We start from the raw sequence: 27,500 nt of genomic DNA on the forward strand, positions 1-27,500 counted from the left end.
GGCTCCCCGGGGGAGGGCCTTCTCTGTGGCCGCTCCGACCCTATGGAACGACCTACCCCCAGAGACCTGGATCCTTCCCACTCTCACGGCCTTCCGAAAGGCTACCAAAACCTGGCTATTCCAGCAGGTCTGGGGCTGTTGACCTCATGAATGAGGTCCAGCCCCGCCTAGATTGAGTGTATGAAGTGATCTTTTAATCTGTTTTTTTCTCTCTATCTTTAATTCTTTATTTTTAGAAATGTATTTCTTTTTTTTATATATATTATAAATTTTTATTTGTCATATATACATTCACAATTATATAATCTCATAACTGTTGTTAATAATATGTATTTATAACAATTTTTCTCCCCTACAATTGACGTTATAATTGAGATTGCTTTCTTACCATCCCATACACCCATCTTATTTTACAACAATCCGACTTCTTCTTCCTTCCTTCCCTCCTTCCTTCCTTCCTTTCTTCTCTCCTTCTCTGAGGAGGACCGTGGGGTCCTGGATGCTTCTCTGAGCTTGCTTGTTTTCCTGCAGACGTTCCATGACCCAACTAGGGAACATCATCAGTGCACCGATAAGGTGACCTCGTTTGGATAGTGCGGGAAAACAACCAAGCTCAGAGATACTGGTTATGCCCAGGATGCTCTTTTGCCCTCTGAAACACCAACCCCTAGAAGCACGACTTGGCTTCCCGGAATCCCCCCCCCCCCGCTCTTTGGGGAGCGAATTCGAATCCTGCCCGGCGAGAGCTCCGGTACCTGAGTTGACTTCCTGCTCTTTGTTCTCGCTGGCCAAGGGCTGGTCGTGCAGCTTCAAGTAGATTTCGATGGCGGATCGGGCGGCCTTGAAGTAGAAGGCGTGTTTCCTCAGCACGTCTTCCAGCCGCAGGAGATCGACGTAGGCACGCAGCGTCATCTTCCGCATACAGTACGTGTGGAAGTCGAACTGGTCATCCGTGATCTCGAAGAAGTGCTGAAATACACAAGAGGATACCCGGGATAACTGCTGAGGGGGGGAAGGGGACCTTGGAGGTCTTCTAGTCCAGCCCGCTGCTAAGAATAGAAGAGAGAATAGCAATCGGAAGGAATAAAGAACTGAATTTAATTGAATTTTATTATTTGTATGCGGCCCTTCTCCGGGAGGGACTCAGGGCGGCGAACAACTCAAAAAGGGAAGAGGGGAACATAGAACAGAATACAGATAATTAAAATAAGCAAGAATCACACAGCCATACAAGTCGAGAGGGGAGGGGAATTCATCAACCCCAGGCCTGCCGGCAAAGCCAGGTTTTGATGGCTTTCCGGAAGGCCTGGAGAGAGGTGAGGGTCCGAATCCCTGCGGGGAGTTCATTCCAGAGGGCCGGAGATGCCACAGAGAAGGCCCTCCCCCGGGTAGTAGCCAGGTGGCATTGGCTGGTAGACGGAACCCGGAGGAGGCCGACCCTGTGAGATCTGACGGGTCTTTGGGAGGTAATTGGCAGCAGGCGGTCTCTCAAGTACCCAGATCCAATTCCATGAAGGGCTTTATAAGTGATGACTAGCACTTTGAAGCGTATCCGGAGACTGATCGGTAGCCAGTGCAGCTCGCGGAGGATAGGTGTAACGTGGGTGTACCGAGGTGCACCCACAATCGCTCGCGCGGCTGCATTCTGGACCAGTTGAAGTCTCCGAATGCTCTTCAAGGGCTGCCCCATGTAGAGCGCATTGCAGTAGTTTTTGTTTGACTTACCCTCTCAATTTCGTGGCACTGCTTCAAAGCTTCCCCGTATTTTCCTAATCTTTGAAAAGCGAGGGCGCATTCCGTCTGGAACCACATACACTGCATTTCATTCAGATTCTCCGTGGCGGAAGTCCCTTCCTGGAAAATAAGAAAAACACTTTAAAAAATAATTTCCAGTTTAGATTATCTTCTTTTAACGACTCCATAATCCCTCCTGGGGTGGAGTCTGGGCAACTGAATGGCGCTGAGTGTTTACTGGCCAGCTGCCCTTCCTGTCACCACTGTGGAGTTTTGTTCAGCTGATATATTCTCATTGTGCCCAGAGAGAGAAATTTAGCAATATCTCGCTAGATATTGGTCTACTGTTTTCTACGCCGTTTATCCCCAAATGTGGGATTTTGAAGCTAAGAAAACCAAATACAACCAATTCTTTTCGCAAGGAACTGAACAAGGCTGTAATTTGTAACACAAGGAATGAACTTGTCATTGGCACTAGCCGCTTGATAAAGGAAAGGCTAATATTTCTAACGTTGATTTTCCCCCTTATCAGAGGGAGCCCCCTTGTGGAGTACTGTGAAGCCATTACCATGGCAACTCCACAGCACTGTACAGTAGAAGCCATTTTAAGGCACGACAGTCTGCATCTTAACAGAACACACACACCGAGGGGGTGTTAGGGTTGTCTTACCCCCACAGTATTTGTTTCCAGTGAGTGAGTAAGTAATCTGTGTACCAAGTTTGGTTGAAATTGCTCAAGGCGTTACGGAGTTATGCTGGAACACACACACACACACCCATTTATAGATGATAGATGGATGGATGGATGAATAGAATAGAACATATTTGCAACAGATTTATTTATAATGAACTACTCCATGTTATAGTCCCACATTTTAAACATTACAATTAAGTGTGTTCTTCCTAAAATGTATCACTACTCAATTAAAAAAACAAACACTTTATGCTTAACAGGCATCTGCAAATATACAGTATCAAAAGTGTATTTGAGATGACTCGGTAAGCAACAGACGCATTCTTTAAAAGAAAAAGGAAATCAAGCTTTCTTCTATTGATCTTTTGTGATAATCATTTTTCTTTTACCCGTGTGAATTTGGAACACATTTCCTCCGCTTCCTTGACGAGATTTGCTCTCAGCATATATTTTGCACACTTGGAATTGATGAATCTGTCCGCCGTATCCAAGGACTGGGCCTCGTCCATCCATCGGGCAGCTTCCTTGAGGTTCCCTACATGCTGTGGGGAGGGAAAGAATCTATTTCAATTTCATTTCCATTCAATAAGAAGGGCGCTACGCAGCGTTTGGGAAGGTAGCGTTTGAAAAAACCTCCGGTTCGCTCGAAACGTTAGCGGAAGATAAAATTGCAGCCCTCTCTGTCCTATGGGATTAGGTGAACCACAAACTAGAATGCACCGATCCAAAAACAAAATCATAATTAGAAAACTCTCACAGCTGACACATCACATCCGTAATTGCAGGGCATTAAGAGTGTAGAACAAAACTAGGTTTTTCTCAAGAACAAGAAATAGTATAAAAGCTAAATCCTAATTCCCTTTCTTCCTGATGTTAGAGTTTAAGAGGTTGCTGGCACTCGAACATCATGCTGTGTTCTGAATTGACATTTGTGCGTATCAACACACAGATATTTTCTACAAGGTCAAATGACTTAATCAATAAATATTATTTTCTATTCTGCTCCATTCCGTTCCACTCCACTGATGTTCTATTCTATTCTACTTTCTATTTATTCTACTCTACCCTACTCTACTCTATTGATCTTCTATTTATTTATTTTATTTGTTTATTTTTATTTGTCTTGTATGCCGCCCACTCCCGAAGGACTCCGGGCGGCTCACAATAGACAAGGGAAAGGGGGAAAACTAGACAAAGACAACACTTTAAAAACAAAACCACAACATTCACAATTCTATTCTGTTCTATTTTCTCTGTATTGATTCTATTCTATTCTATTCCATTCCTACTTTGAAGGGCTTTGAAGGTGCTACCTACCACCTTCAAAGCCCTTCATGGTAGTGGATCTGGGTACTTGAGAGACCGCCTACTGCCAATTACCTCCACCCGACCAATTAGATCCCATAGATTAGGCCTCCTCCGAGTCCCATCTGCCGGTCAATGTCGACTGGCAACTACGCGGAGGAGAGCCTTCTCGGTGGCAGCTCCGACCCTATGGAACGATCTCCCCGTGGAGATTCGTACCCTCACCACCCTCCAGACCTTCCGCACAGCCCTTAAAAACTGGCTATCCCGTCAGGCCTGGGGTTAAAGACTGTAACCCACCTGAATAGTATGAATGTCGTGCTTTTAATGATGTATTGTCTTATGTGTCAATTGTTTGTTTCCCTCCCTTTTCGAGTTGTAAGCCGCCCTGAGTCCCCCCAGGGAAAAGGGCGGCATATAAATAAATTACTCTAAACTCTATTCCATTCTATCCTACCCTGTCCTATTCTATTCTATTCTACAAGTCAAACCATCCTGCTCTCCACTATCTAACCTTTTGAGTTTAGATGCATTATCAAGAGAGCCAAGGTGGCGCAGTGGTTAAATGCAGCACTGCAGGCTACTGCTAGATCAGCAGGTCAGCGGTTCAAATCTCACCGGCTCAGGGTTGACTCAGCCTTCCATCCTTCCGAGGTGGGTAAAATGAGGACCCAGATTGTTGTTGGGGGCAATATGCTGACTCTCTGTAAACCGCTTAGAGAGGGCTGAAAGGCCTATGAAGCGGTATATAAGTCTACTGCTATTGCTTTTGCTATTGCTATCAAGTGACATGAAATATAAACACACCAAGATTCACATATTCCGAATATGGGATAGTTAAGGAAAGGGCTGTTACCTTGTAAATTTTGGCTTTCAAATAGAACAGCTCTATTAACGTTGGCGTACTTGTCACAGCAGAATTGATGTAATCCAATGCTAAGGAAAATTGGCCAACCTTGTCGAAATGCTGCGCGAGGAAATACCGAACCCAGAGCAGCGTCGTTGGCGGTTCCTGCTCTCCGTTTTCTGCAACACACCAGAGAACAATTCGCAACGCTTAGCCTAGAAGTATATATTATAAAAAAAAGGCTCGGTTCTTAAGAAAACGGATTCCCCTGTGAAGATATACCTGTTCTGACCTAGGCTTCCCCCCCCTCAAAAGCAGATTCCTGGTCCCAACAAAAATCTTTTATTAAACAAATGTGAATTCCGCCCATTCACATTCAGCAAAAGCTGGTGAACAGTCTTTCAAAGGCGTATTTATGACCACAGACCTTATCTAGCTTGGAAAGCTGCCATGTAAATATTTTCTAAATGCAATGCAGTTGCAAGGAAAGACTTGGCACAGAGTCTCTGAGATTCACGGACAGATCTTCGCACTCCTGAAATAAATAAATGAATTGCTTCCTGCAAAAGCCCACTCCCCTTTCACTCCTCTTTTATGTCCTATGGGAGGGCCCATTCACCGTCCATCTGTGGCTTTACTCCCAAGTCGACCCTGATTTCTGAGCTGTCCTTTTCTTCTGGCAGCTCTGCGCATGCGCGCACTGGGAACAGGCTCCAGCTGTTCCTCTGCCTCACTGATGTCTGACTCTGAAGGCAGCTGATAACTGTCAGATGGCCCTGGCCCCCTCTCTTCCTCCGACACAGAGCCCTCACCAGAGCCTTCCTCAGACTCCAGGACTGGCCCAGGTTCCTCCCCAACCCTCCTCACTCTCTGACTCTGCTACCAACTCCACTGGCGGGCCACAACAATACCAGATTACACTCATTAAACTTTGCATTTTAGCTATGTTCCTCAGCACCAAAGCTTACCGTCTGGACTAAACATGTGACAGGTTTTCAAAGAAGCTTCATAACTCATTACCAGCTCTTGGATTGTTGAAATCTACAAAAGAGAGTTAAGAAAGTTTGTATCAAAATACTCCTGCCGTTACTGTCTCAATTAAAGTTCATTCATTCTCTCCGTAAAGCGCATCACTCAACGAACAACAAACATTGCAGTTTCTTAACTTGACGGAACTTTAAGGTAGTTTCTGTATAGCTCACTGTTGTACATTCCAGAAAACGCCTCCTTGGAAAACCACTAGATGGCAAATAAAGAGCTGCTTGCCTCTCTTTGCTGCCATCTAGAGTCTTTTTCTGCAACAGTTATTTTCCCAAATAAAATGTTGGGTATTCTTTCATTCTTTCCTTAAATTTTTATTCAATGTATCCAAATGTAAAAAATAAGGAAAAATAGTGTGAAAATAGGAGAAGGAGAAAGGAAGGGAGAGAGAAGTATGGGGCTAAAAAAAACATTGACTTTCAAAATATTTTCAGCATGGTAAAAAAAAAATTTTTTTTTACTTTTACATATAGTAACCATTTCTGTAATCACACACTTATCTATCAGCAAATCCCAAAGTCAGAATTTCATAGTTTTTCTACCTTGGGCACAGAATCTAGAAGCGTTCCAAGTTAAAATAAAATGGAACGTTTCCTTTTCTTTGATTAAAGCAATTAATTCGATCATCTCTGCCAACTCCATTAATGCTTCCATTGTGAGAATTAATGCATCCACACTTCCTTGAAGTGACGAGTGGTATAATTCTGACTTTAAAAAAAAAAAAAACCTACTTCCCCACCAGTTTGCATCCAACAGATATTGCCAGAAATAACAATTATTGTTGAATGATTTGCGAAATATACAGATGCTGTTTTATGGATACAAAGATGTGCGTGAAGATTGGTGCTGTAAGAAAACTCACCTTTTCTGTACTGTAGTACAAAGATTTCAAAGTTGTAAACAGGGGCGGGCAACCTTTACTGAAATTAACCCTTAAGAATTTGTCCAACAACTCTCTAAATTTTTCACCTAGAAAGAGACACAGATTGCATTACAATAAGTCTGTGTTCATTTTGCATTAATGATGAAAAATCTCAAAGATAACAATGTAAAAAATAACTATTTTGAGAAGTTCATAGCGTAACTTGCACTCCACTTGAAAAATTATGGAAATTGGGTCCATTAGCATAATATATGTAGATTGCAGTTAAGCAACCTGTTTTTTTTTAAAGATTGCTGGGGGACAAATTTTGTTCTCAAAACCCGTAATGTACCGTACATGATGGTTTGCTACAGAGGTGAAATCCAGCAGGTTCTGACAAGTTCTAGAGAACTGGTTGCGGAAATTTTGAGTAGTTTGGAGAACCAGTAGTGGAGATTTTGAGTAGTTTGGAGAACCAGTAGCGGAAATTTTGAGTAGTTTGGAGAACCAGTAGCGGAAATTTTGAGTAGTTTGGAGAACCAGTAGCGGAAATTTTGAGTAGTTCGTAGAACCAGTAGCGGAAATTTTGAGTAGTTCGGAGAACCGTAGCGGAAATTCTGAGTAGTTCGGAGAACCGTAGCGGAAATTTTGAGTAGTTCGGAGAACCGTAGCGGAAATTTTGAGTAGTTCGGAGAACCGTAGCGGAAATTCTGAGTAGTTCGGAGAACCGTAGCGGAAATTCTGAGTAGTTCGGAGAACCGTAGCGGAAATTTTGAGTAGTTCGGAGAACCGTAGCGGAAATTTTGAGTAGTTCGGAGAACCGTAGCAGAAATTCTGAGTAGATTGGAGAACCAGTAGAGGAAATTTTGGGTAGTTCAGAGAACCAGTAGCGGAAATTTTGGTAGTTTGGAGAACTGGCAAATGCCACCTCTGGCTGCTCCAGACTCGGGTTGGAATGGAGATTTTGCAGTATCATTCCCCTGCCACGCCCACCACCAAGCCACACTACGCCCACCACCAAGCCACAGTACGCCCACCACCAAGCCACGCCCACAGAACCGGTAGTAAAACACTTTGAATTTCACCACTGATCCTTCCCCAGGAGTGGGGAGGGAATGGGGATTTTGCAATATCCTTCCCCTGGAGTGGGAGGGAATGGGGATTTTGCAATATCCTTCCCCTGGAGTGGGGAGGGAATGGGGATTTTGCAATATCCTTCCCCTGGAGTGGGGAAGGAATGGGGATTTTGCATTATCCTTCCCCTGGAGTGGGGAGGGAATGGAGATTTTGCAATATCCTTTCCCTAGAGTGGGGAAGGAATGGGGATTTTGCAATATCCTTCCACTGGAGTGGGGAGGGAGTGGGGATTTTGCGGTATCCTTCCCCTGCCACACCCACCAAGCCACGCCCACAGAACCAGTAGTAATTTTTTTTTAATCTCACCACTGGTTTGCTACTGCCGTTTAACATCTCTGGGTGGAATTAACAGCAATCACAAGGCATTCATGGCGAGATGTAAACAGAATAAAATATACATTTTGAAAGAAAACCAAAGACGAATCTTCCACTGCAGATGAAAGGCAAATTGGGGGGGGGGGGAAATACTTTTTAAAGTATTGTGGAGTTGTTACGATATAAAGACGGCAACGTTACCTGTGACAAAGTTTAAAGGAAGCCTTCGAGGGGAAACAGCCCGTGGATGTCGTCTGCTTATTTCTTCATACAATTCCAGCCTCTCTTCTAAAGAATCTATTGATGGAAGACAAATGTAAAACTGGGAGTTGTTATGCCTTAAAGTCACACAGTTCAGGGACAAGCGGCAATTTAGAACACCATATTCCTGCGCTGAGCTAAATCCAATTATTCATTTTCACTCGCCGAAAGTTTTCCTGAAGAGCGTAAAACCTGAATCCATACTTGTGTAAGCATTAAATCCAGTATCTTTATTTTGTTTTTACGAATCATTTTACAGTTCGGAACCCACTTCGGAAAACGAGAGAGTTTTGTTGTGTGAATTGTCCATCCCAACAATTAGCGTCCCACCCCATCGTCCCTTCATATAATTTTGGCTGCAGCTCCACGTATCCTTTTTAATCACAGTTATAATTTAATACGCTTTTTATTTCGTTTCCAAATAAACGCAGAGCATGGAATCTGTGTTTCCCTAAATGCATGGCACAACATACTTTTTTCAAATCCCCAAACTCCTAAAATGCTTGAAGCGAAATGCACAATTCCCTCGCTTACGTGGCCGCAAAGCTTTTTCCAGGCCCTCGTAGTAACTCCAACATTCTGCATTCCGATCAATCAGTTCCCGATATATTTCAGCGGCTTCTTCCAGGCGCCCCAAATTCAGCAGCATGTCCCCTGCAGCAATATAATATAACCACACCTGACTTTAAACAAAAAAATAAAAATGGAAAAGTTTGGACGCTGAAAAGGATCGATGTTTTTACATTTGCAATAAAAGGGTAGCTCAGGGTTGAAACGAGGCGTCCTTGGTGCTTCTCTGAGCTTGGCTGTTTTCCTGCAGACGTTTCATGACCCAACTAGGTAACGTCATCAGTGCTAAAAGGGAGTGGGGGTTTGCAGAAGGGGAGGGGGGACTGTGGGGTCCTTGGTGCTCTCTGAGCTTGGCTGTTTTCTTGCAGAAGTTTCAGTACGTAACTAGGGAATATCATCAGGGTTAGAAGGGAGTGGGGTTTGCAGAGAGGAGGAGGAGGAGGAGGAGGAGGAGGAGGAGGAGGAGGAGGAGGAGGAGGAGGAGGAGGAGGAGGAGGAGGAGGAGGAGGAGGAGGAGGAGGAGGAGGAGGAGGAGGAGGAGGAGGAGGACTGTTAGGTCCTCTGAGCTTGGTTGTTTTCTTCCAGACATTTCATTAACCAAACTAGGTAATGTCATCAGTGCTAGTGATTAACACTCATGGTGTTACCTAATTTGGATAACGAAACATTATCCAATGCAAGAAAACCACCTCAGAAAGGACCAAGGACCTCCCATATGCATCTTCCTTTTCCTTTTCCTTTTCCTTCTCCTACCTTCTTCCTTCCTTCCTTCCTTCCTTCCTTCCTTCCTTCCTTCCTTCCTTCCTTCCTTCCTTCCTTCCTTCCTTCCTTCCTTCCAATCCCTTCTAGAACTGATGATGTTCCCTAGTCGGCTCATGAAACATTGCAAAAACAAAAACAAAAAAAATCCAAGTTCGGGGAGCACAAAGGACCCCACAGTTGTTATCGTCCTCCCCCCTCCACTTCCTATTCTCCTCCTCCTCCTCCTCTTTCTCCTTCTCTTCCTCTTTCTCCTCCTTCCTTCTCTTCTCCTCCTCGCTTCTAGCATTGATGACGTTACCTAGTTTGGGACATGAAACGTCTGCAAGAAAACCACCAAGCTCAGAGAGCGGCAAATACACTTCCTCCTAAAATAATAGGAGTACAGATAATAATCTGATATTCAGCCAACTGGTCTACTCCGACCATCACGTGCTGTCAAACCCAAATAGGGCTGAGGGGGGAAAGTGGTCCTGTGCAGTGCTCTTAGCACTATCTATGCCCCAATCTTGGAGCACTCAAACAGCGCCACCGTGTCACAGCAATAGCAATAGCAGTTAGACTTATATACCGCTTCATAGGGCTTTCAGCCCTCTCTAAGCGGTTTACAGAGTCAGCATATTGCCCCCAACAACAATCTGGGTCCTCATTTCACCCACCTCGGAAGGATGGAAGGCAGAGTCAACCCTGAGCCGGTGAGATTTGAACCGCCGAACTGCAGATAACAGTCAGCTGAAGTGGCCTGCAGTACTGCACCCTAACCACTGCGCCACCTCGGCTCTATATGTGAAGAGGCAGTGAAACGACCATCAGCATCACAAACTTTTAAGCATCTCAAATGATTGAGAAAAGTTGTATTTTCTACATTGGACTTTATAGACAAAGAGACCGAAAAAAACGACAAACCTCTGAGTTCCATGAAAGAAAGAAAGAAAGAAAGAAAGAAAGAAAGAAAGAAAGAAAGGAAGGAAGGAAGGAAGGAAGGAAGGAAGGAAGGAAGGAAGGAGAGAAAAAGAGAAAAAAAGAAAGAAAAAGAAAAGAGAAAGAAAAAGAGAAAGGAAAAAAGCAAGAAAGCAAGAAAGCAAGGAAGGAAGGAAGGAAGGAGAGAAAAAGAGAAAGAAAAAGAAAAGAGAAAGAAAAAGAGAAAGAAAGGAAAAAAGCAAAAAAGCAAGAAAGAAAGAAAGAAAGAAAGAAGGCTGTGAAAAATTAAGGATAATTAAGGGCTTATCAAAAGAACGTACCTTTAATCTCGTCTATCATGAGTTTATCACAGATTTGCCTTTCGTAAGTTTCTATATGGTCCAAAGATTCTTGAAAGAGATCTGCTTCTCTCATCACTTGGTTCTGGTACAATATTAATTCACTATATTCGTAGTCTATTTTGTTAGGGGGCACCTGGAAACAATAACCCCATCGATTGGTATTCAGTTGGTAAGCGTTACTACATCAAAGAGCTATTATTCTTATTATGTGTGGTTAATCTTTGGTGAGATTCACAGCCTTTGGGGCTGGTTGGTAGCTCAACAGCTCGAGTCCTTAACCGAGGACCTAGGAACGGTTAAGGTAATGTCGGAGGATATAAGCTGTTCCAAGTAGGGTGGTTTTTTTGTAGAAGCAGAATGTTCAAGTCTGATAAATTTAAAATTTCCAAATAGGGAGGTAGCCCTTTAGATATTGCTCCAAGAGCTCCAATTACAATTGGGACATCATCATCATCTTCATTATTATTATTATTATTATGCAAATGAATAAAAAGACCAGAAGACATTAAGTTTAGGAAAGTCTGCACTTGAAACATTTCAGAGTAGAATCCCATCAGTTGAAGCATTTTTTTAAAAAATTCCACTGGACTGTGTCGTTTTTGATATGGATAAATTCAGCATCAGAAAAAGTTGCTTCAACTGACAATCTCCCAAAGATGCTTTTTCAATAGGCAACTGGACTTTTCTTGTTTTTTAGATAATAGATTATCAGAGTTGGAAGGGACCTTGTAGGTCATCTAGTCCAACTTTTTGTTTAAACAATGGGGACTAACAGATTATCACAATTGGATGGGACCTTGTAGATCATCTAGTCCAACCCCCTGTTTAAACAATGGGGACTAACAGATTATCACAATTGGATGGGACCTTGTAGGTCATCTAGTCCAACCCTCTGTTTAAACAATGGGGACTATTTCCATATTATTTTAAAGTGATAGCTTACAAAAAGGGTCAATATAGTTTAAACCCAAGCCATTTTATATTTTGATATACCAACAGCTTTGTCAAGTTTCAGTTTCATCTAAAATTCATATAACGAAAAAATGGCTCATTGCCAAAAGAAAAGTAAATAATATAAATCCTCCTATTCCCCACCATTCAGTCAGAGTTGAAGAAGCTTCTTGGCTGAGAAGCAAAACATCTTCAAAGGAAAAACCAAGTAAGTCCAGTTGCCCCCTGAAAAAAACCATCTTTGGGGCAACCAGGACCTGGAGGACCGAGAATCTCCATTGACTTCCAAGTGTCAACCATGGTTATGCCAGCATTATAATATATTTCTGCTCATATTAACCTACATTCTAAAATGTGGTTGGAACAGACTTTTGACTTGTCCCTTTGATAAACTCTTTAGATACCTGATAACTTACTAAAAGAGAGTGTACAAAGTCAAAGAAACACAATAACAGAGTTGAAATGGACCTTGGAGGTCTTCTAGTCCAACCCATTGCTGAAGCAGGATATCCCACCTATAGCATTTCAGAGAAATGGGTTGCCAGTCTCTTTTTGAAAACCTTCATTTTTGGGAGCACCCACAACTTCTGAAGCCAAGCTGTTCCACTGGTTAATTGTTCTCACTGTCAGGAAATTTCTCCTCATTTCTAAGTTGCTTCTCTCCTTGATTAGTTTCCACCCATTGCTTCTTGTTCTACCCTCAGGTGCTTTGGAGAATAGCTTGACTCCCTTTTCTTTGGGGCAACCCCTGAGATATTGGAAGACTGCTATCATGTCTCCCCTAGTCCTTCTTTTCATTAAACTAGACATACCCAGTTCCTGCAACCATTCTTCATATGTTTTAGCCTCCAGCTCCCCTAATCCTCTTTCTTGCTCTTCTCTGCAGTCTTTCTAGTTTCTAGAATCCCTTTGAAATTAATGAACAGATCATTAACTTCAAACGAACATCCACTAAACTCAAGGGGGAACAGACGAGAAATATGCCCTGTAAATTATACCACATAAGGAATCCATTCCAAGTAAATTTATTAGTGTGCTCTGTACCAAGGTAACAATTCGCTTTCAAAGAGCGAAATCATTTTATGGAAAACTCTGGCTTTGTTTGTTTAACTTCAAACGCAGACCACATATGTTGTGTGGTCAATTTCTACCATCTGAAGCAAAAAAATAACTATTAATTAAAGCAGCGCTTCACTTTAAAAGCCGCACTTCAATTCCCTTCAGGCTTTAGATTGTATTTTAAATGTAATGGAAGAGAGAGGCACTCTTACGGAGAAATTCAGCTACTCAAAATCTTATCCATGTGTTTTGACATGGGCTTCCCAAGAGCATGAAGCAGATTCCTCGTCCCGCTAAAACCCCTTTTATTTAGTTCAAAGGGGATTCCTCTCCAGCAAAGTCCTGGCCAAGAGTCTTTCAAGAGATTCCACAACTACAGACCTTGATCTGGCTTGGAGAGCTGCCAGGCCGATATCTTCAAAACTCCAAGCTGTAGCAGCAATTACTTGGCAAGGAGTCAGGAACGGATCTTCACCCGAATGAATTGAACTAACTGTCTCCTGCAAACTCCACTCCCCTTTCGCTCCGCTTTATTCCCTCTGGGAGGGGCCATTCACTGTCCACCTGTGGCTTTACTCCCGAGTTGACCCTTGTTCCTTAACTGTTCCCTTCTCCTGGCAGTTGTGCACATGCGCATACTGGGAATAGGCTCCAGCTGTTCGTCTGCCTCACTGATGTCTAACTCCGAAGGCAGCTGATAACTGTCAGATGTCCCTGGCCCCCTCCCTGCCTCCGACACAGAGCCCTCATCCGAGCCTCCCCCAGACTCCAGGACTGGCCCAGGTTCCTCCCCAACCTCCTCACTATCCGACTCTTTCACCAGCTCTGCTGGCCACTGGTGGGCCACAACACCACGGATATTAGGATGGGTCTCCTTGGAATAAAATCTCTCACCTGTTGGGTTTTCCTAAATTCTTCTAATAATTTTAAGGCCATGTCGTAATCTTTTAACAAATGATACGCAATTGCATAGCCAATCCAGGATGCTCTCTGAGTGGGTCGGAGCTGAAGTAATTGATATCTGGTTTCCTTGAAAGAAACAACAAAGACAACTAGAAACAGCATTCCAAACGATGTGTGTTCTTAATAAAAAAGTGTAAAACCAATGATACAAAGGCTCAAAACCCTCCAAAGTTGCAAAACCACCAGAAAATCCAAATAAGTCTGTCTCAGAGATAAACTTGGGGTTTTGGAGGATTAGTTTTAAAAAACCACATTTAAAAATTCGGTGTCTAGATAAGCGTTAGAATGAATGCGAATTCATATCTGTTGGCAAAAATAACAGAATAACAGAGTTGAAACGGACCTTTGAGGTCCTCTAGTGTTCTACCTTGTGATTCTTGACGAATGTATCTTGACTTTTTATGGACACAGAGAGCATCTGCACCAAAGACAAATTCCTTGTGTGTCCAATCACATTTGGTTAATAAAGAATTCTGTTCTGTTCTGTTCTGTTCTATTCTATTCCATTCCACTCCATTCTATTCTACTCCATTCCATTCCATTCTATAGACAAGATTTAAGACACTATGAAAATTAAACTAATATGTAATTTTTGATTTCATCTATATAATTAAAATGCCTTTCTCCCTCCCTCTCTCCCTTTCTGTCTCTCTTTCTCTCTTTTTCTGTCTGTCCCTCCCTTTCTCTCTTTCTCCCTCCCCTAAAAATCCATGTAGAATTTCAATTATGTGTTTAAGTTCCGCGCACAAATGGGATTTTAAGGCGACGGTTGGTTGATTAAACGTTAAGCACTCACTCTATATCCTTCGAGATCTCTCATCTGGATCTGCAGCAGGGAAAGATCCCTGAGGATTTGCAGATTGTCCTTATCCAGCTTCAGAGCATTTCGGTAGCACTTAATCGCTTCGTCGTATTTCTTATCGGAGCGCTGCAGGAGCCCGTAGACATGCCAACCTAACCAGAATTAAGGAAAACAGGCAGACCCTGGTTGCCGAAGACAAACTTAGGCCAACATTAGTGCAACCCGCGGATCACGGGGGTGTCAGCCGCCTAGACAAGAAATGCAGATCTAATTTAATTGTGTAAGGATAAACGGAAGTCTGACATTGCACAGGGAGTCCTCAACTTACAGCACTTCGCTTAGTGACGGTTCAAAGTTACAAGTGCACTGAGTCCCCTTCGGGGAAAAGGGCGGCATATAAATGCAATAAATTCAAATTCAAATTCACTGAAAAAGGGGATTAGGGACCTTTTTCACACATCCGTTGCAATGTCATCATCATCATCATCTTTTAACAATCCCATAATCCCTTGCCAGGGTGGAGTTTGGGCAACTGACTGGAGCTAGCAGAGGGTTTTAATGGCCGGATGCCTTTCCCTGTTGCCAATGCGGAGTTTTGTTCAGCAGATGCCATCTCGGTGTGCCCAGAGAGAGAAATATCTGCCTAGCATCCCGATAGTGACGTGATCAAAATTCAGACACTTGGCAACAGACTCATATTTATGACGGTTGCAGTGTCCTGGAGTCTCCTTTTGCAACCTTCTGACAAGCATAGTCTATGGCAGTGTTTCTCAACCTTGGCGACTTGAAGATGTCCAGACTTCAACTCCCAGAATTCCCCAGCCAGCATTCGCTGGCTGGGGAATTCTGAGAGTTGAAGTCCGGACATCTTCAAGTTGCCAAGGTTGAGAAACACTGGTCTATGGCCATGATGATGGCGAACCTTTGGCACATGTGCCACAGGTGGCACATGGAGCCCTCTCTGGGGGCACGCAAGCTCTCACCCAGTTCAGCTCTGCCACACATGCGTTGCCGCCTCCCCGCGGCCAGCTGACTTTCAGTTCTCTACTGCGCATGTGGGAGACATGCGCGTATGTGTGTGTGTGGGGAAGGATGGGGATTGTGCGCATATGCACAAGGGGTTGTGCATGCATGCACAGGGGCGGAGGGTGCAGCATGCCCCCTGCACACTTCAGGGGAGGCTTCAGGGAGGCCTGCTAGGCCCAAAATGGAGCATGGGAGGTGTGGATCTTCCCCACAGCCCGTTTTTGGTCCCAGGAGGCTTCAGGGAGGCCTGCTAGGCCCTAAATGGGGCACCGTGGGGAGAGGGTCATGCGTATCCGCAGGGGTGGGAGCAGCACCGGGGGGGGGGTCATGTGCACATGCGCGGAGGGTGGGGCGCATTGCATTGTGGGTATGGACACGTGGACGCGCGATTTCAGCACGCGAGGACAAAACGGTTAGCCGTCCCTGGTCTACGGGGAAGCCAGATTCATTTAACAACCGGGTTACCGACTTAAGAGCTGCAGGGATTCAATTAAGAACTGTCGGAAACGTCGTAAAATGGAGCAAAAAGCACTTCATACATGTTTCACTTAGCCACAGAATATTTTTTGGAGGTGGGGGCTCAATTGTGGTTGTAAGTCGAGGAGTACCTTTGTCTCTCCCCCCCCCCTTTATAGTCCATTACTAGGGAGGGTCCCTCCTCTTCCCCAGTCTGATAAGGGAGAGTAATCTTTTTTTAAAAAAAAATCCCTTTAATTCACTTTGTGTTAGAGGCCTATTTCATAATGAGTTTGAGAGCAAAAAAAACGAGGAACAATTTCCAAGGATACAAACGTGACTTTTGACGTCGTTGCGCAGCCCTTTCCGAACAAATTCGTAGGCGTCTTCTTTTTTCCCTAAACAATTCAGCGTCAGGCCTTTCATAGCCAGCGTCTCTGGGAAAAGAAAGACGGTAAACTTTTGGAATACTGAATTTGAATTTAATAAAAGCTTCCAGGGATGAAGCTCCCACAACCTCCGAAGGCAACTTCTGTTCCATGGGTTGATGGTTCTCAGTGTCAGGAAATTCCTCCTTATTTCCAGGTTGAATCTCTCCTTGGCCAGTTTCCATCCATTCTTCCTTCTCTGGCCTTCGGGTGCTTTGGAAAATAGATTTACTCCACTCCTCTCTGTAGCAGCCTCTCAAATATCGGAAGACTGCTATCCTGTCTCCCCTGGTCCTCCTCTTCACTAGACTAGCCATGCCTGGTTCCAGCAACGGTTCTTCGTTATTATTCGTTATTATTTGCGAGACAAACTGCCCTTGAAAAGCTCTTCGTAAAACCAAACACAACTACATCATTTTAAGGAAATAAAGTAACCGACATTTCAAACCTACCTCCATGTTCAGCAAACTTTGGATTGGAGAGGATCATCTTACAGAATTTGAGTCCATTTTTGTACTGCTTGTGTTCGTAACATTTCTACGGGGAGTAAAAACACAGAACGATAAGAAATTAAGAGATCCGAGTCAGCAACACATTTAGCATTTGGAGACAGCAGAAGTACAAAGAAGAATCCGTCTTAATCTGTATCACACGGTCATCCAAGGAAGGACAAACCCACATCCCACACCCAGAGCATCGCTGGTGAGATTTAGACTGCTGGCATTTATTAATTCAGTGGTTCCCAAACTTGGCAACTTTAAGACTTGTGGACTTCAACTCCCAGAATTCTCCAGCCAGCTCTGCTTAAAGTTGCCAAGTTTGGGAACCACTGTATTAACTGTTATGTTCAGCAGTAACTCAAAACTGCCAATCATTAGGAGACTGTGAAGTCCAGTCCTGCTTTAGGCATGAAAATACAGGTAACATGAACGTTTGTGCCGAAAGGGAAGTTAAACTCGCCCTTAGTCAAAGGCTTGTAATTCCATAGCTAGCGAAACTGATTAAATCTTATCATTTTGGGTGGGAGAAGATCTAAAAGACCGAGCAAGGAACGTCACCAGAGTCGCAGCCGGTGGCACTGCAAACTTTGCTGTCTTCTAGAAAAAGTAATCTCTTAGCTGTTCTAAAATTAGGGATTTATTTTTAGCAGAGACTAGAGTGTTAAAGCGACTTGCTAAGAGGCATTCCTCAATTCCACATTGCAAGCAAGAAATAGCAGGAATGGAGATTCACCTGCCTTCCCCACTAAATAGGTCCAGCGTTGCTAGGCGAAGAAAATGGAAGAAAAGATAACATACATGCATACAATAAACATTCAGGCGCTGGGCAACTGACTCTTACTTATGACGGTTGCAGTGTCCCGGGGCCGTGGGATCCCATTTTACGACCTTCTGATGGTCAAAGTCAACGGGGAAGCGAGACTCACTTAACCGCCATTTGGCTAACTTACAATGGCAGAGATTCACTTAACAACCGTCTTGCTTAGCGATGGAAATTCTGGGCTCCACTGTGGTCATAACTCGGGGACTACCTTAGTCCTCGACAGAAGCAAATTGTGAAATTTGTACCGCCGTACAAGAGGGAGTCGGTGCTCTTCTGCTTCTTCTGGTATTGTAGTTATCATCTACAAGAAAGCTTCAACCAATGGCAGAATGAGGAGCCAAATGGATAAGTTTGCTTTCTATTCACCTATAATTGTGCGTTTATATTACCTGGAACAAACAGCCACCGAACCAGATTTCATGCCTAAGGCAGGACTAGAATTCCCCATCTCCTATTGATTGGCTCAAAGTCACCCAAACAGATTTCATGCCTAAAGCAGGACTAGAATTCACAGTCTCCTAATGATTGGCACAAACTCACTTAACCAGATTTCATGTCTAAGGCAAGACTAGAATTCAGACTCCTGGTGAAGTCACCCAGCCAGATTTTTACGGTTAAGACGGGACTAGAATTCCCCATCTCCTGGTGATTGGCCCAAAGTCACCCAACCAGATTTTATGCCTAAGACAGTACTAGAATTTACAGTCTCCTATTGATTGGCTCAAAGTCACCCAGCCAGATTTCATGGCGAAGGTAGGACTAGAATTCACAGTTTCCTGGCGATTGGCCCAAAGCCACCCAAACAGATTTCATGCCTAAAGCAGGACTAGAATTCACAGTCTCCTAATGATTGGCACAAACTCACTTAACCAGATTTCATGTCTAAGGCAAGACTAGAATTCAGACTCCTGGTGAAGTCACCCAGCCAGATTTTTACAGTTAAGACGGGACTAGAATTCACAATCTCCTGGTGATTGGCCCAAAGTCACCCAGCCATCTTCCATGCCTAAAGCAGGACTAGAACTCACAGTCTCCTCTTGATCAGGCCCAAAGTCATCTAACCAGATTTCATACTTAAGGTGTGACTAGAACTCACAGTCTCCTAGTAATCAGCCAAAAGTCACCCAGCCAGATTTTTACGGCTAAGATGGGACTACAATTCACAATCTCCTGGCTTCTGGCTTAGTACCTTAACCACTAGACCAGTGATGGCTGAAAAGGGAGTGCCCGCAACCTGGAAGAAGAGTTGTAAAGGGGGGGAGGGGGTTGCGTGCATGCGCACACTGGGAAATAAACTTCCGGTTTCTGGCACACGCATGGATACCGGCCACCTTGTCTTCTGGTTACTGTCATGCAGGCGGGTGTGACGATCACCTGGCCGGCATGTATGACCATGCGCAAAGGACAGCTGATCGTTGCGCGCACACGTGTGCCAGGAACCTGGAAGAGGAATGGGCGACGTGGCCTCTGCGCCGTGCCATTTTGGGCAGGCGTGAAATAGGTTCTCCATCATGGCTCTAGACCACACTGTTTCACATTGCAAGAGAGAAATGCACAGGGAGAAAGTGGATGCTGGTTGCAGTTGTTTTTCATAGCCACTTTACAAAAATCACAATTATCGAACAATTGAGTGACAATAATACAAGAGAAAACGTGGCTGCCTTCCAAGGAGTGAGAACATTCGGGACAATGTTTTCTGCATTTAATTCTTATTAGCTGTTTTTTTGCTGCCAAGAGTGCTAATATGAAGCCATTTAGATGTCAGATCCTGTACTTCACACTGATATGATCTAAAACAGAAAAATCAAACAACCCATTTACGATTTTCAAGGCAAATAACAAAGTAAAGAAATATACCTTTTTTGCGTCATCTCTATTTACGTGATATATACAATTACATTTTAAAAAACAACATGTTAAGAATACGAATTCAAATCCTATTTCTGCTGTCAATATAATGGGTTATTTAGGACTTGCAAAATAAATGACATATTAGGAAATATAATTTCATGCGACATCTATTTATGTCATGGAAGGTCCACACATTGTATGGGGTTTTTTCCCCAATAAATCACAAATAAATCATCCAAAATGATCAAGGTACACAATGGCTTAGTTAATTAGTGAACCTCGCTAGCATATTCAACATTGATGAATATACCTAGGTGGTGTTTCTCATTTAGATCATGAATGTCTATCTCATCAGGGTTTGTTAAATAAGTCCCAATGGCTAGGGGTTCACACATCACAGCAAGCGATAAACTTTGGGTTAGAAACTCATTCTTTAGATTCACATAATGTGCTAAATAAAAGATAGAACAGAATAGAAGAATGAAGAATAGAGAATAGGAAATAGAATAGAATATGGAGTAGAATAGAATTATAGAATAGAATAGAATAGCATGCAGAATGGAATATAATGCAGAAGAATAGAATGGAATGGAATAGAAGAATGAAGAATATAAAATAGAATAGCATAGAATAACTTCATTGTCACTTTGAATGTAAACTAATCAGCATACATTAAAATGAAATTTCACTGCTACAGCTTTCAAAGGGTCACCACCTCCAATACATACTACACGAATATGACAAAATAAATAAAGAAAATTATGTATATAACATTATGTATATAATATAATGGGCTAGCATTATATACGATGCTTAAATCTATCCCAGTGAATTTCTACCATTAAGAATGAGAATTCGCTATTGCAGGAAATGAATACTTTTAAACCATCATGCTATTTGTTTCCCATTTATTACAACATATGAATCCAGCTATTGTACCCTAAATGCAGCAATCTCTCATTTTAAAAATTCTGGCTCAGGAATGTACCTGACCAGGTGTTACTGAAAATGACCACAAAGATGGTGAAGCTATCTTGCAGGTTTCAAGAGTGTATTATTTTACACCGCTCCGATTTTTCACAAGCTGGTTTCCCTTTCTAGAAAGGTACTTCTTAACATGTTACTACCACGATGAGTTATCATTCATGGCTACCAACTAAAGAACAACAACACAACCAACCGACAGATAGATAGTCCGTTCAGGGTGTATAGATCTTCCAAAAACAGAGCAGGAATTGTGAGAACAAGTGAGTGAACTCTCAATCAGCAATCCCAACTCGGAACACACTTAAAGCACAAAGCAGTTTAGGATATAATAATTATTAACCAGAATTCAGTCCCCACAGTAGCAGCACCTAGTTTAAAAGAATTCAACCCGTTTCACATGAATAATTATGTGAGTATTTGCAAAAACACCACACAGGTGCAGTTATGCCTTTGCAATTTGTTGGCTTAAGTGAGAAGTTATATTTCTAAAATCCAACTGTTTTTTCCCCCAAGCTATGGAGACTGGAGTTAGAATTTAGTGTAAAGTTCACTATGCTTCACACGTTACGTTTTGACTTGGAAGCTTTTACTCAGACTGACAATGATAGTAAGGTAGTTTTCGTAAAGTGATATTTTATTGTCCTGAACAAACATGTCTGTCTTGTCCATCCATCCATCCATCATCTACAGTATATCTATATCTGTATATCCATCCATCCATCGATCCATTCCTTCCTTCCTTCCATCGATCATCTACAGTATATCTGTATTTGTATATTCATCCATCCATCCATCTATCCATTCCTTCCTTCCATCCATCCATCATCTACAGTATATCTATATCTGTATATCCATCCATCCTTCCATCCATCCATCATCTACAGTATATCTATATCTGTATATCCATCCATCCTCCATCCATCCATCCATCATTTACTATATATCTATATCTGCATATCCATCCATCCATCCATCCATCATTTACTATATATCTATATCTGTATATCCATCCATCCTCCATCCATCCATCTATCCATCCATCATTTACTATATATCTATCTGTATATCCATCCATCCATCCATCCATCCATCCATCCATCATCTACAGTATATCTATATCTGTATATCCATCCATCCATCCATCCATCCATCCCTTCCTTCCATCAATCATCTACAGTATATCTATATTTGAATATTCATCCATCTATCCATCCATCGATTGTCTACAGTATATCTATATCCGTATATCCATCCATCCATCTCTTCCTTCCATCCATCCATCATCTACAGTATATCTATATCTGTATATCCATCCTTCCATCCATCCATCCATCCATCCACCCATCCATCCATCCATTATCTACAGTATATCTATATCTGTATATCCATCCATCCATCCATCCATCCATCCATCCCTCCCTCCCTCCCTCCCTCCCTCCCGTCCGTCCGTCCCTCCCATCCATCCATCCATCCATCCATCCATCCAGAGGTGGTATTCAGCTGGTTCTGACTGGTTCGGCTGAAGCGGTTGCAGAAATCACGGGAAAGCCAGCCCCGCCCACTCCATCTCTATTCCGTCCTTATTGAGGCACATTTTTGAGGCCGGGCACATGCGCGGAAAGTGTGCCCGCAAGCAAAGCACATGCGCGGAAGTGAGTGGGCGCGCACACAGTGAACCAGTGGTAACAAAATTTGAAACCCTGCGCAGCATCCATCCATCCATCCACCATCTATCTACAGTATATCTACATCCACCCACCCATTTGAGTAAAAGGAGATCACGTGACCTCGGGACACTGCAACAGTTATAAGTACATGCCAGTTGCCAAGAGTCTGCGTATTTTGAACACATGGCCATGAGGAAACCACAACGGTGGCGTGGAAAATAAGTTGCCGTCGTAACTTCAAATAGTCACTAAATGAACTGTTCTGAGTTGACGACTACCTGTATTTAAAAAAAAGATTTTAAGAATATCATGTCCGAACTCTGTTTATTCCCAGTTATTAGGACTTATTTACCTATTAATATTTCTACGACTTATTAGGACATATCATCTATTAATATTTTTACGTCCTTACTTCTTTCTGAAGCTTGTATTCCTGTTCAGAGGGAAGTGGAAGTTACAAAAAAAATGAACGGTGGAAACCAGCCTTTGATTTAGATTTAAATCTTTACTATCAGAATGTGGTCCTGTAAATATCAGGGCACTACTATTCTGACCCACCTCCTCAAACCCAAGAAACCCTCTGAAGTGAACTCAAAGATTCCTTTATTAGGAGTGCTGGCAGCCCTGGCAAAAAGTTTCTCTCTCAACGCAGGATAACAAGTCCGCCCGGCAGGGAGATGAGCAGTTGTTTGCCACATCTGTTAAACTCTGCCCACTGCCTTTGATCCCCAGAGCTCGGATGGGGCTTCGCTAGCAGCGGTGTCTCTTCCATCCCAAGGACCGGCCCATAGATTTCCACTGCTCTCCTTTCCTCTGCCACATCTATTCATCTCCACCCCCTGCCTTTGATCCCCAGGGCTCGGGTGGGGCTTCGCTAGCAGCGGTGTCTCATCCGTCCCAAGGACCGGCCCATAGATTTCCACTGCTCTCCTTTCCTCTGCCACATCTATTCATCTCCACCCCCTGCCTTTGATCCCCAGGGCTCGGGTGGGGCTTCGCTAGCAGCGGTGTCTCATCCATCCCAAGGACCGGCCCATAGATTTCCACTGCTCTCCTTTCCTCTGCCACATCTATTCATCTCCACCCCCTGCCTTTGATCCCCAGAGCTTGGGTGGGGCTTCGCTAGCAATGGTGTCTCTTCCGTCCCAAGGACCAGCCCATAGATTTCCACTGCTCTCCTTTCCTCTGCCACATTTATTCATCTCCATCCCCTGCCTTTGATCCCCAGAGCTCGGGTGGGGCTTTGCTAGCAGTGGTGTCTCTTCTGTCCCAAGGACCGGCCCATAGATTTCCACTGCTCTCCTCTCCTCTGCCACATCTATTCATCTCCACCCCCTGCCTTTTATCCCCAGAGCTCGAGTGGGGCTTGGCAACCGTTTTTACAGTGGCCGATAAGGGAATCACTCCTTTTTTTTTTTAAATTGGTAAAAAACTAAAAAGATAAAAAAATCACGTAACCACAGGTTGCTGCAACTCATCGTAACTCCAGCCGGCTGCCCAGCGCCTGAACCACGACCACATGACCTCAGTGGTGGTGGGACAGACGTTAAGTGAGGATACTTGTAAGTCACTCTTTTGAAGGCTGCTGTAACGCTGAAAGATTGTTCAACGAACAGGTGTAACTTGGGGGACTCACCTGCATAGACGTATGTCCCTCTAAACCGGTGTTCCGCCATCTTAAGCCACTTGAAAAAGTGTGGACTTCAATTCCCAGAATTCCCCAGGCCAACATGGCCAGGATAGTTGGCTCGGAGGATTCTGGGAGTTGAAATCCACACTTCTTCAAGTTGCTTAAGATGGAGAAATCTTAAATCTGGATAGGTTAACGCTAAAGATAAAAGAGAAAGAAGCTACCGAATATGTTTTAAGATGGGATTTGTTCTATACATACATAGATATATTTCTATTTCTATTTATTTATTTTCTAGGTTGGAGAACTTCCATTATTTGCAATTAAAAAGAGGAACAAAAAAACAGGTTTACTGGAAAAATGCATAAATTCTGGAGAAAACGTATCTTGGTGCTGTGGTGTGTCCTTAGTTCCTGAAGGCCACAAAGACTACTTAGAAGCCACCAAGATGGCTTCTTCCTTACGTGACCGTCTCTAAGTGAGTTCCTCATTTTTGGGCAGAGGGAGTTGACCAACAATTCCCCCGCGGAGAGCGAAATTGCATTGCAAAATATTTCTGCAAAATCCTTTAAACCCACTGCAGGTTAACGCTGGAACTTATGATCGCAATCGAGCCCAAAATTTCATTGGTTCAGTGAGTTTTGCCCCTCTGTACGACAATTTTTGGCCCCCGATGTTAAGTGAATAACTGCCGTTGATGAGTTAGTAACTTATAGTCTTAAGTAACGAGGGAGGCCTTGAGTGTCTCTGAACTTGGATATTTTCTTGGAGACGTTTCATGATCCAACTAGGTAACATCATCAGTGCTAACAGCCTAACTTCACTACTAGCACTGATGATGTTATCTAGTTGGGTCAGGAAACGTCTGCAAGAAATCAATCAAGGGCAGAGAGCACTAAGGACCCCACAGTACTCCTTCTCCTCCTCTGCACAAACACATTCCCTTCTAGCACTGATGATGTTACCTAGTTGGGTCAGGAAACGTCTGCGAGAAAACAAGCAAGCTCAGAGAGCACCAAGGAGTCCACATTCTTCTTCATCTCTCCTCCCTCATCCCTCCTCCTCCTCCTCACAAACCCCACTCCCTTCTAGCACTGATGATGTTACCTAGTTGGGTCATGAAACATCTACAAGAAAACAAGCAAACTCAGAGAGCACCAAGGAGTCCACATTCTTCTTCATCTCTCCTCCCTCCTCCTCCTCCTCACAAACCCCACTCCCTTCTAGCACTGATGATGTTACCTAGTTGGGTCACGAAACGTCTGCGAGAAAATAACCCAGCTCAGAGCACCAAGGCCTGTCCTGGCCTACAAATATTCTCCTTCATTGGTCCCAAGTCCAGTGCTGTTGTAAATCTCAATGGTCACTAACCGGTCATAAATCAAGGACTACCTGTAAACCCCATTTGGGTTTTGTTCGGGGGTCTTAGGAGAACAGTGGTCAGTGACCGGATATGGCGAAGGAAGCAAGACTCAAAGTGTGTTTATCGACAACAGCATAGCATTTAGAATAGAATAGAGCTGGAGGGGACCTGGGAGGTCTTCTAGTCCAGCCCCCCGGCTCAAGCAGGAGAAACTATGCCATTTCAGATAAGGGACTGTCTAGAGTCTTCTTAAAAGCCGGCCAGGGATGGGTTTAATTTAAGCCCCCTCAAAGTCCTACCCAGCAGGAGGGCTACTGAAGCAGGTTAGCAAAGTCATAGCAATGTTTCAACCTGCCTCAGTTTCCCTTTCTAATGCAGCAGGTAGAGATCAAGGATAAAGAGAAAGAGAGAGCAGAAGGGAGGGTGGAGGAAGAGGGAGGATGAATCGATGGAGAGAAAGAGAGAAAGAGGGAGAGAAAGAAAGAGACGGGGGGAGGGAGAAAGAGATATGATGAATGGGTGGAGAAAAAGGGAGGTCGAAAAAGAGAAAAGAGGGAGAAAGAAGGAGAGGGGGGAGAGAAAGGGGGAAAGGAAAGAGAGAGGTTAGGAGAAAGGCAGAAAAAGAAAGGAAGAGGAAAGGAGAAAGAAAGAGAGAGGAGTGAGTGAGAGGAGGGGAGTGGAAGAGAGAAAGATAGAGGAGGGGAGGAGAGAGAGAGGTTAGGAGAGGGGAAGAAAGAAAGAGGAAAGGAGAAAGGAAGAGAGAGGGAATGAGAGGGAGAAGGAAGGAGGGAGGGAGGTAAAAGAGAGAGAGGGAAGGAGTAAGAAAGAGGAAGAAAGAGAGAGGAAGAAAAAGAGGAGGGAGGAAGAGAAAGAAGGAGGAAGAGAAAGAGAGAGAGGAGGGAAGGAGAAAGAGGAAAAGAGAGAGAGAAGGAGGGAGGGCGAGAGAAAGAGGAAGGAGAGAGTGAAAGGGGGAAGGAGACAGAGAGAGGGAAGGAGAGACAGAAAGAGAGGAAAGGAGGCCCAGTATCAAGGCTGCAGACCCCCCAATCCCCTCGGCCGACCCTCTCCTGGCGCCGGACCCCTCCCAGGATGGCAAGGCAGGCAGCCCAGACCCCCAAAGCCCGCCTGCCTCCGGGGGGGGGGGGGAGGAGAGGGCTTCCCCCTCCAAAGGGGTCCCAGATCCCCCCTCCCCCCTTCAGCCCCCGTGCAGGGCCAAGAGGGCGCAGGGGAGGCTGGCAGGGCAGAGGGAGGGAAGGAGGGGGCGCCTTTTGGGAGCTCCTGGGGGGGGCGCCTGCTCTTTGCAAGGACAAAAGGGGCGCCCCCTCCCCTTTGGGGTGGGGGGGCGGAGAGAGCAGGCGGGGAGGGGCACGCATGGCTACGAGGGAGGCGCGGCCCTTCCTGGGGCTTTGGGGGCGGCTGGGGGGGGGGTCTTTGCAACGGGGGGAGACCTCGAGTGGTCGTGGGGTTTGGAAAGACCCCCCCCTCCTTTCTCTCTCCCGGCTGGCTCACCAAGATCCGCTTGAAAAGGTTGCTCTCCTTGGGCGGCAACGGCGCGGAAGGCATGCTGGCTTCTCCTCCGGCCCGGGGCTCGCCCAGCCCGGCTCGGCTCGGCTCGGCTCGGGCTTCGGGGCTCGTGCACGAGACGCCCTCGCGTGCCCGCCTCCCCTCCTCCTCCTCCCCCCCCCACGCCCGCCCGCGAGCGCGTCCCCGGGATTCCCCTCCCCGCTCAGCGCCCGCGAGCGCCGCCTTGCAAATGCCAGCAGCCTCCGCGCAGACTTTGCGCCACCCCGAAGCTGAAATCCCGGGTTTTTTCTTTTGTTTTTTGGGGTGTTTTTTAAAAAATTATTTTGCGTGTTTGCAACGCCTGGCGATTTCTCACGAGCACAAAAACACACACACACACATACACACACAGGGCTAGGATCTCGGGCAGAGATCCAAGTGGGCAGCTTGGCTCAGAGGAATCCGTCAACCAGACATTTGCAATAAAGGGTAGCTCAGGGTTGAAATGTGGGGTCCTCTCTGAGTTTGCTTGTTTTCTTGCAGACGTTTTGTGACCCAACTAGGTAACATCATCAGTGTTAGAAGGGAGTGCGGTTTGCGGAGAGGAGGAGGAAGAAGAGGAGGGGGAGGAGAGGAACGTGGGGCTCTGGATCGTCTCTAAGCTTGCTTGTTTTCTTGGAGACGTTTCATGACCCAGTTAGGGA

At 44.5% G+C, this 27,500-nt stretch overlaps 1 protein-coding gene across 2 annotated transcripts in view; it reads right to left on the reverse strand.

Annotated features, from left to right (window-relative positions):
* Positions 1 to 26,921, reverse strand: part of NAA16 (N-alpha-acetyltransferase 16, NatA auxiliary subunit) — a 35,673-nt gene extending 8,752 nt beyond the window's left edge. The window contains exons 1-14 of one of the 2 annotated variants that reach the window (XM_087726973.1): positions 26,803 to 26,921; positions 16,925 to 17,009; positions 16,377 to 16,481; positions 14,557 to 14,714; positions 13,692 to 13,826; positions 10,767 to 10,920; positions 8,731 to 8,850; positions 8,137 to 8,232; positions 6,484 to 6,590; positions 5,549 to 5,621; positions 4,590 to 4,759; positions 2,818 to 2,970; positions 1,726 to 1,854; positions 756 to 969 (exon numbers count right to left, since the gene is read on the reverse strand). In XM_087726973.1, coding sequence (XP_087583099.1) covers positions 756 to 969; positions 1,726 to 1,854; positions 2,818 to 2,970; positions 4,590 to 4,759; positions 5,549 to 5,621; positions 6,484 to 6,590; positions 8,137 to 8,232; positions 8,731 to 8,850; positions 10,767 to 10,920; positions 13,692 to 13,826; positions 14,557 to 14,714; positions 16,377 to 16,481; positions 16,925 to 17,009; positions 26,803 to 26,856 — 1,753 coding nt within the window. In that variant the 5' untranslated portion in view covers positions 26,857 to 26,921. Of the gene's footprint in view, positions 1 to 755; positions 970 to 1,725; positions 1,855 to 2,817; positions 2,971 to 4,589; positions 4,760 to 5,548; positions 5,622 to 6,483; positions 6,591 to 8,136; positions 8,233 to 8,730; positions 8,851 to 10,766; positions 10,921 to 13,691; positions 13,827 to 14,556; positions 14,715 to 16,376; positions 16,515 to 16,924; positions 17,010 to 26,802 lie in introns of both variants that reach the window. The other variant, XM_087726972.1, reaches the window with a different exon arrangement.
* Between the last annotated feature and the right edge of the window lie 579 nt (positions 26,922 to 27,500).

The sequence above is a fragment of the Thamnophis sirtalis genome, unplaced genomic scaffold (genome assembly GCF_051295495.1).
Source record: "Thamnophis sirtalis isolate CommonGarterSnake01/CBP01778 unplaced genomic scaffold, rThaSir2_p1.2 scaffold_12, whole genome shotgun sequence".
Lineage (NCBI taxonomy): Eukaryota > Metazoa > Chordata > Lepidosauria > Squamata > Natricidae > Thamnophis > Thamnophis sirtalis.